Here is a 10,000-nt window from a genome sequence, read left to right as displayed (position 1 = left end):
CTTGTGGAGGGGCAGAAAGGGGTTTTTTTAGTGGGGGTGGTGGTGGTTTGGGGTTGATCAGGGGGGACGTAACGGGGCAGAATAAACCCAACTGGAGCGACTAGACCAAGATCAGTCTGTCAGTCTGTCAGAGTTACAGAGAAACCACACAGAAGAAGCGTAAACTCCTCTGTCCTGAAGACGTCGGAAAAGCTACAGTTAAAGTTACAGCTTTACCTCTGACACTGGAGACTCCTTCCATACATGTTACATAAACATCTCCTTACAGATCCACCATTACACACGTGTGTATTCTGTTTATCATCAGTGGAGCGTCCGCTGTACACGTCCCTGTGAATGAGCTGTTACTACGGAAACGATAACGTATTAGAACGAGCGCATTAATATAAACCTGCGCTACTGCTGTTATAGAGAATTAATCAACACCTTCTGACCAATCAGAGTGCAGAATTCAGCAGCAGCAGTGTGATGTAATAAAATATAATGAGTCAGATGAAACACAGTGCTATGTAGAATCACTACAGCTTTCTAACTAGCGAGGGAAAGGAAATGACCGTGTTAATGTTAAACGTGAAAAGTGTTAATGAAGTATAATCGTGATTAATATGAAGTTTAGGACAATGCGCCCGGATTCTCTGAGCCGAGTGAAGACCTTCTGCCTTTGTGTCTTTGTAAGGGTCGTTCCATTATGCTAACGGGGGAGGGGGAGATTCAGCGTCAGTCTGCCACAACCAGCCGAGTGACTCACGTCACACTCAGACGTGAATAAAATCCGTCTCACAGATACACAGAATACAGAGCGTGACTCGCGTTCCTCAGTGCCGAGAGGAAACCGACATCGCCAACTGCTTCGTCATGCTCACTCACCGACTGCTGCATCATGGGATACGTCAAGCAGCTGTCTCTCTGCGGCGAATTCCTCCGATTCCCGGCGGGGAAGGAAACGCGGCTGAATATAGAATCAATGGAAAGTGGAAGAGCTCCAATCTCCAATCACGGGCTGATGGAGTGGAAACCAATGTTTTGACGCAGCATTACGAAGCAAGAACGTGACAATAACACTGTTCCTACCTCACCGACCAATCAGAGCGCAGTACACATAAACCAGCTTCCCGAGAGCCAGGGACGAGCCGCTCAATGCCCGGGATACTCACCGGTTATTTGCAGTAGAGTCGTCAGGAGTATATTCTTCTCCAGTCTAAATATAAAATAAAGGTTTTATTTGTTACGTAAGTTTAAACATAACGGTGACGAGAATCCCTCCGATGCTAATTATACACTGCACACGGCCGCCAGCGTGAGGTCCAACCTCCAGCAGCCAGAATTGAACGAACCTGTAACGTCTGTAAAGAAACGTCACGTAACACGCCGTCACGTCGCATATTAACACGTCGAGGGAAAACTACAACGCTGTCCAAACTCCAGTAACAGAAAATGTTAGCCTCAGAGGCTCCGCCCACGACATACAGATGAAAGACAGTCATGTCTTTTGTACACTTTTCTGGCCACAAGCTTCAGGATGATGAAGGCTGCAATCTGATTGGCTCTTCAATCTTCCGTGTTTACGCAACGCTGCGCATTGGTTTAGGGTCTTTAGACTAAACAAGCACAAACAAATATAAATATAATATAATATAAATAAAAAAACTTCACGGAATTCGGTGTTTAAAAGTTAAAAAAGTAAAATAAGTTATTTCACTCCGGAGAAGTTCTGTAGATTAAGTAGGCGGGACTTGGTTTTGTTTACTGACGAAACAAAGCGAAACTACAAACAACTTCAGACACGATATTCTACATCAGAGGCATCATCAGGATTATAACAGATTACTGCTTTAATCTACAATCTAAATACGAACGTCTCTTCCTCAAGAATTCCAATACTCACTCCAGCTAGCTAACTAGCTAAACATACGAGTTAAATTAGCGTTAGCTCCCACTTTTAGCCTAATAACTACGTAATGCCTAAATGTGGTGATGGGCAAGTTAATGAATTTATGCACGTTACTGATTTATTATCCTTTCTGTCAAAGGGTCACACTAGGAAATCTTTAGTAATAACATCAGTACTGTTTAATTCTGAGGGAAATTCAGCTACACCAGCCGACCCGAACGTTTCCAAAACCCGGAATGTCGTGAGTAAAGCGCTTCCGTTCTGGAATTCGTTTGAACCTCAGCAGACTCGCTGCAATCCAGGTGAAAGCAGAGAGGCCTGGAGCCACTTCAGAAAGACACAAAGTGCTGAAACACATGACTGTTCGTTTGGGTTTATTAGGACCAGGTGGAGGAACCCGACCTCCAAAGCCCAGGAGAGGAAAGTCCACACGCACACGCTCACATTCCTCCACCGTCCTCCACCGAACCGAGTAAAATAACCCGAAGATGAAGCCTTGGCAGATATTAAATCAACACTGCGTGATGTCCTGACCTTTTAAAGCTCAGACATTTTACCCACTTCCTCGTCACGAGCAGTTTTCTTCTCCAAACCTCCATCGCTTTACACAACGCTTTTAAACTATCAGTTCCGATTAGCCGGGACTCGGGTTTCTCATCATTTCTGGGCTACGTTAAAATGTTGGAGTGTAAGAGTAAGTTGGTGTAATGTAAATTGGTGACCGGTTAACAGGTTGCCATGGAAACCAGGGTTGTTTCAGTGCTGAGCGGTCTCGTGGACATCGCTTTGTAACGGTACGCAGGAGAGAACGGGAACACACACACAGTGACGCTTCATGCAGGATTATTTTATATTTAAACAGACATTAGCTCTAGCACTAGCTAGCTAAGCTACGTCAGCTAGCTAAACATGCGTAAATGAGAAACACGGAGTCGCCCTGGTTACCGCAGGGGATCAGTATCGGGTTTCAGGTGATGCTGCTGATATTGTAATTGAAAATGGATAAAAAATTGGATTGATGAGTCACTTTTTGGCGTTCACAATCCATTTTCCAACTTTATTATTTATTACTCCGTTCCCATAACAGTCTCGTCTCCTGCGCAACTCGTAACGAGTTTTAAATAGACGGTAAATTTCAGCTTCCGAGTCCAAGCGCATTTATCATCATCATGGTTTCATTTCATCCTCACTGCTTAGCGGAGATGATTTTATACTCTTTATACTTTAATTTCGTATTTTCCCCCTCAGTATGCGGTTTCGCTACGGCGCACTGGAAGCCATGTTTCCCCTAAAAACACAGATGTTCTCGTTTAAGCAGGCGATCCTTTCCTGAACGCGCGCTCCACGCTCGCTATAATTACTAACTTACTGCCGTCAACAGCCAGTGATGGAGAGCGTGGAAAGTATTCGGAAAATCCATCAAAGGCAGATGCACATGTGTGTGTGTGTGTGTGCGTGTGTGTGCGTGAGCAGGAGCGACGAAATGTACCGCTGGTCCGACCCAAACCACATCCAACCTTCATCCCGGCTTTACAGTGGCACCTCAGTCCAGTGCAGTAAAACCAGCGCTGTGTCCCAAACGCCATCGAGGGAAGGAGAACATCATCACTATTCTCCATCGTAGCCTGCTAGCTAACTAGCATTTAGCGCACAAGATATAGGAGTGAGCATCATTTTTTATCTCTCTTGAAGATAATAAGATAATAATAAAACGCAGTTTGTTACGCATGTTACTGAGAAACCGCAAAAGAAGAAGCGTAAACTCCTCTTTCCTGAAGACGTCGGAAAACTCACAGTTACAGCTTCACCTCTGACACTGGAGACTCCTTCCATAAATGTCTCCTTACACATCAACGATCAGACACGTTTTTTTAAATATCTGACTGTTACAAAGCGCTGACACTGGAGACTCCTTCCATAAACGTTACATAAACATCTCCTTCCAGATCAACCATCACACACGTTTATCACCAGTGGAGCGTCCGCTGTACGCGTCTCCGTGAATGAGCTGTTGCTATGGAAACGATATCGGATCAGAACGAGCGCATTAATATAAACCTGCGCTACTGTCAGAGCCGCTGTTCTAGAGAATTAATCAACACCTTCTTCTGACCAATCAGGATGTAATGTATAGAAGTTAATGTTGATTATTTTCCCCCTTTCATGTAAACGAATGTTCAGTGTATGAGAACAGAGCGCGATGATAATCACAGCAGGCTTGATGCTTGTCGCTGTGCCAGCAGGCGTAGTAACACACACACACACACACACACACACACACACACACACACACACAGAGAGAGAGAGAGAGAGAGAGAGGAGTGTGAGGAAATTCCCCCAGTGTGTGTCTCTCTCACACACACACACACACACACACAGCTGCACAAAGGCTCCATTGTACCCCACAACGAGGGTCAGACACTCCGAAAGCCACCATTTTATGTGCACTACACCTCCTGCTGTAGGGTCTGATTGAAACACGACAGCTGAAGGAGATGTGGAACGTTCCAGAAGATAAGTCCTCCTGCTTTCCTTCTGCTCACTGGACTCACTTTTACCTGAGAGTTTATCCCAACACGGTCGTCTTCTACACACACAAAATGACCAGGCTGGGAGTTTAAATACACAACAGGACACTAAACTGCAGCTGTACACACAACACACACACACACACACACACACACACACACACACACCATTCCTAAAACAAATAACAGAATGCGGAGATAAACAATCCAGCTTTAATAATTAATACAAAGATATCAAGTATGCAGTTCTGGATTAAGGCGTGTCTCAAACAGATGGTGAAGTGGCGTCTCATAGCACACACACACACACACACACAGAGACACACACACACACACACACACAGAGACACACACACACAGAGACACACACACACAGAGACACACACACAGAGACACACACACACACACAGAGACACACACACAGAGACACACACACAGAGACACACACACAGAGACACACACACACACACAGAGACACACACACACACACAGAGACACACACACAGAGACACACACACACAGAGACACACACACAGAGACACACACACAGAGACACACACACAGAGACACAGAGACACACACAGACACACACCACTCAAACTTTTACACACAAATGAAAGAGTTTAAGATGTCCACTACGTACTACTATACAGAGAAGTGTGTGTGTGTGTGTGTGTGTGTGTGTGTGTGTAAGTAAGTATAACGTGCCACTTTTCAACAATATGAACAAGATTAAAGTGAGAGTTTGGCTAAAAATGAAAAGCGTACACTTTCTCTCTTCCCCGAAACAGAAATATTTTCAACCCTTCCCAGATTAAAAAAAAAAAAAAAAAAAAAAAAAAAAAAAAAAAACAGGAAGGAGCAAAAAACATGATCAGCACACGCCAGCCTCCTCAAATCACATCCAGATGTGCAAACAGCTCACTGCACTGGCTGTCAATCACACTTCTGCTACGGACGTTAACGACATTAACGAATATTAATGACGTCTCTACAGGAGGAGCAGCGATCTGACGGCTCAGCTGGACAACTTCACTGGTTAGAAGGTCACAAGTTCAAATCCCAAGAGGGCAAAGCGCTCCGTGCTGTCTGGGTGGGAGGGGCATGCTGTCTCTCACCTGTCAATCACAGAGACACTAGCGTCCGTGAGCTCATGTATGCGGAAGAGGGCAGATAGCGCTTTCCGAAAAGTGGCTGGAGTCACGTGTCCAGAAGGAGGAACGTGTTCGCCCTCTCGTTACAGAACTGGGCCAGACTAAACTAGAGAGAAAGAGGGAGTTATAAAATTCCCAGCTTCTGATACACGTCAAACCGAGAGGGAATACCAAATCGGAATTTTACGGAAGTGAGGCATGGACATGTTCTGTGTGTCCGAAAGAAACAAGAGTCTTTTTCTCCGCTCATAAAACACACCATCTGATTCAGCGCTGTTAAACATCAGGACCAGACGTGCTAATGTTTAATTCATGCTAGCTGGAAAACAGCTACAGCGATTATTTTACTGCGTAGTTAAAGAAGAAGCGAAAAGGACTGAGAGTGAGGTCACGTGCCACTGGGTGATTAAAAGTTACTCAGCAGGATTAGGACTTACAGTAACGAGTAGCGTGAAAGCTGGACCAGGTGAGAACCTCGTGGAGGAGTGCACGTGGAGAAAGATAGAACTTTAAATAAACTATACATTTTATATCGCTCTCGGAAACATCGTCGTTCCTCGGCTACGAACTGAAGTGAAGGCTGCTAATGAGGTGTAACGTTCAGAGCGTCTGAGAGCACAGAGCCGTGTTTATGACTCATAACACACACCCGGGCACAAAGAAAACAATTCAGTAAAGCTCGCAGCGTAACCAAAATTCTGTTAAAGTTCAAATTTTAATCTTTTAAACATCACGTACATACGTATGTTTTATATCTAAAAAAAATTCTAGAACAATAAGCAGGCGCTATAATGGTTAAAAAAACATCCAATCAGCGCTGCTGCAGAACTTTTCTTTTCTTTCTTTCATTCCTCAAATATGCAGAAACCCAAAGGCCCACTGCAGAGAAAACCCAGGAAACACACACACACACACACACACACACACACACACACACACACACACCACACACCACACACACACCACACACAACACACACACCACACACAACACACACACCTCTCTTTCTGCCTTTTCCCTGCATTCCAGATGTGGCCGAGCGAAATTAATTTATCTCCGGGGACTGAACAAAAATATATAATCGCTACCTTTGGAAATACTTTCCATTTCTCCTGCTGCTTACATCATGTACAATAAAAACTCGCAGAACCGCCAATATAACTAAATAAGGCCAGAACGCCGAGCGGAGCGGTGCGCGTAAGAATTTCAGGCTTCTTGAAACACTTAACGGAAAACAAACGTTTCGTTAAAAAAAGTGGATAATGACTGGAGTGGAATTTCTCTCCAGGAAAAAACCCATGAAGCTGGCACGCGTGGTTCGTCTGCGATGAAGTCGCAAATAAAATCGGTCCCTTTTATAAAAATAATTCTTTTTCTTCCACAAGGCAGCTCATGATTCTAATTTTCACCCCAAAAAACAATACTGTAACAGTTAACTCCATCACAGCGCCATTCCACACAGTAACGCTGATTATTAATTTCACTCAGAATTAGTTTTAGTGCAGATTGTGTTTTAAAAATAAACTTAAAAATTGATTATTAATATCTAAAAATGTGTTATTTTGAGTTATTTTATGAAGAAGTTGTTTTACTGATAAACACACATTTATTTCTTATAAATATTTCTTATTTATTTCTTTTGCTTCTTCACACAAAGAGAGAAATGTTTATATTTAAAACGCATCATTCTTAACAAGCAGTATTTATTCCTAGCTACAGAAATGATTTTACCCAAAACATTGTGTTTCTTAGCTAAAAATATTTCCCTTTTTATACATTAATGCTTTATATTGAACCCAAAACTCACAATTCCTACAAAGGACTTACTATTCCTAGCTACGAAATTGTCGCTTTCAGCAAAAACATTGTGTTTCTTAGCTAAAAACATTTTTCTTTATATATATTAACACTTTGTTTTACCTAAAACCTATAAAATTCTTATTATTCCTAGCTACAAAATTGTTGCTTTTAACCAAGATTGTGTTTTTTTTTTTAAACTTAAGTCTTCTTTTTTTTTTCCCCCCAAAGAATTTATTTTTCTAACTTAAAACTTATAATTCTTACTAAATGCTTATTACTTCTAGCTACAGAAATGATGTTTTCAGCAAAAACATTGTCTCTCTTAGCTAAAGTAGTTCCCTGAAAATTGTGTTTTATGTAAAACTTACAATTCTTCAAGGATTTCTAGCTACAAAATTGCTATTTTTAACCAAGACGTTGTTTTATTTTTATACAAAAATAATTTCTTACCAATTACTTATTAGTTCCAGACGCAAAACTTTTAAATTTTAGCTAAAACATTATGTTTCTGAGCTAAAATTATTTTATTTTTAAACAGAAATTATTTGTCTCACATCAAATGTACAATTCTCATGAAGGACTTACTGTTCCTAGCTACAGAATTGTTGTTTTTAGCCAAAACGTTGCGTTTCTTTGTGGAAAACGGTTCGTATCACTAGCTAAGAAATTGACTTGAGCTAAAACAAACGTTCTCCTCCTCCTTACCTTGCAGCATGCACCTGTAGGCCGATTCGGAGATGGCGTAGATGTGCGGCGGCATCTCGTGCCTCTTTTTACCGCGGTACATCTCGATGATGTTTTCTGAGTAAATGGGCAGGTTTTTGTACGGATTTATCACCACGCAGAAGAGTCCGGAATACGTCTGGGAAAGAAAAAAAACATTATAAAATGAATTACTTTAGTAATTCCATCACACCAGGGAACTGTTTGGGATTATATTCCTAAATAGTGGCATAAAAATAAATAAATAAATAAATAAACAATTAAATAAATAAATGTTAAGTCTCCATGGCAGTGTTAGCTAGCTAAGAAACTAGCGACCCGATGATAGCTTCACGGTAAACCCCCCTGCTGTGGAGGAAATGGTACGCTCCATGTGTACACACTATTTTGGCACTATGTAGTACAGTAGAATGTGGTTTGGGACGGAGCCCATAGCGAGACTGGAACACACTCAACATATAATTTCAACCCTTTTTTTTTTTCTTTTTTTTTCTTTTTTAATCTGTAAACACGACACCAGTTGGGCAAAGTCTGAGTACAGGATGTTCCTGCCCACCCACACACACACACACACACACACACACACACACACACACACACACACACACACAGCCTTAAATCTGACCTTGTTCTGAACACTGCAGTTTGGTCTGCAGTTCCATGTTGCACAAATAATGAAATAAAGCGTAAACGTGAAGGAATGTGGAACGTGGAGCTGGACGCCACGTGCTGAGCGCCTGCGTCCGCGTCCTTGGTCTGGATTTATGCCATGAGCTATCTTATATAACTAGCTAACTAGCTATAACCTTGTACTAACTAGCCACAAACATGATGTTTCCGTCATTCCGTTCTTCTGATATTAAAATGTTCAGCTTTACATAAGCAGATCTGAGCTCCTGAGTCACTGCGCTAAGTTTAACTCTTGGCTTTGTTTAGCACAGGTGTGTGAGATACACACACACACACACACACACACACACACACACACACACACACACACACACACACACAGAGCTTTATGAGCAGATAAGGATATACATCTCCCTCCTTTCCTGTCCTCTTTCACTACTCTGTAACATTCAGTGTCTTCTGCCAAACTTTACATCACAATTTACTTTTGGCCTTTTAATGCAACATAAACAATAAAAGATCCAAAATATAAACAAATATATACATTTATATGATTTAATTATAACTTATTTATAATTAAACCCTATAAAAATTCTAACGAGGGTGTTAGATTACATAATGATTGGCTGTTGAGTCTCCTAGCAACGACAACTCAATCAGAGACGAAACAACAACAAACAAATTTCGTACACAAAGTTGTGATAAAACGAATAAAAATTAAAAACAGAAAACTTTTCACCTCCAGCTAGTTTAAAAAGCTACACTGATTAGCATATCGTAACGACACACAACATGTTTTATAAAAAGGCTTATGGATTAAAACTAAAATGTCCTCCTGTCCTCAGGTCACGGTTTCCGATCAGAGCGAGATCGCAGGAGCAGCTACACACTCGCGTAACACGAAGTTATCTTTTAAAGAAATAAACGCAGACGTCTAGAGCGTCCTCTCGTTGCAGTCCAGAAAGTCAGAAAGATTAATATTTCCAGAACAAAAATTCTCATTAATTTTCTTTCTGTTTCATTTGCTGTCACTGGACCTCATTTATCAATCTTTTAGTAAAGTTGTGCGTAAATGTTTTCGTGGCTAAACTTCATTAAAAATTCGTGGCACATTTAAAACATTTGCTAATTTTCTTCGTACGCATGTCGGTAAACGCCAATCAGCCGTAAATTGTTCTGGAATCGCTTTCTTTAAAGTCATTCACAAGAAGCGACCGAGTTCCAGAAAAAACATTCCTTGAAATACGTAAGTGCTTTAAACGTTAGCGTATAAA

At 41.5% G+C, this 10,000-nt stretch overlaps 1 protein-coding gene across 3 annotated transcripts in view; it reads right to left on the bottom strand.

The window, feature by feature from the left end:
• The window catches only part of LOC113529043 (myosin-10), a 69,356-nt gene that overhangs the window by 53,172 nt on the left and 6,184 nt on the right, over positions 1-10,000 (bottom strand). For all 3 annotated transcript variants that reach the window (XM_053228800.1, XM_053228809.1, XM_053228816.1), the window contains exon 3: positions 8,079-8,235. In XM_053228800.1, coding sequence (XP_053084775.1) covers positions 8,079-8,235 — 157 coding nt within the window. The remainder of the gene's footprint in view (positions 1-8,078; positions 8,236-10,000) is intronic.

This window comes from Pangasianodon hypophthalmus, chromosome 2 (assembly GCF_027358585.1).
Source record: "Pangasianodon hypophthalmus isolate fPanHyp1 chromosome 2, fPanHyp1.pri, whole genome shotgun sequence".
Classification (NCBI taxonomy): Eukaryota; Metazoa; Chordata; class Actinopteri; order Siluriformes; family Pangasiidae; genus Pangasianodon; species Pangasianodon hypophthalmus.
Note: the sequence above shows the minus strand (reverse complement) of the source record. Positions and strands in the feature narration are given on the sequence as shown.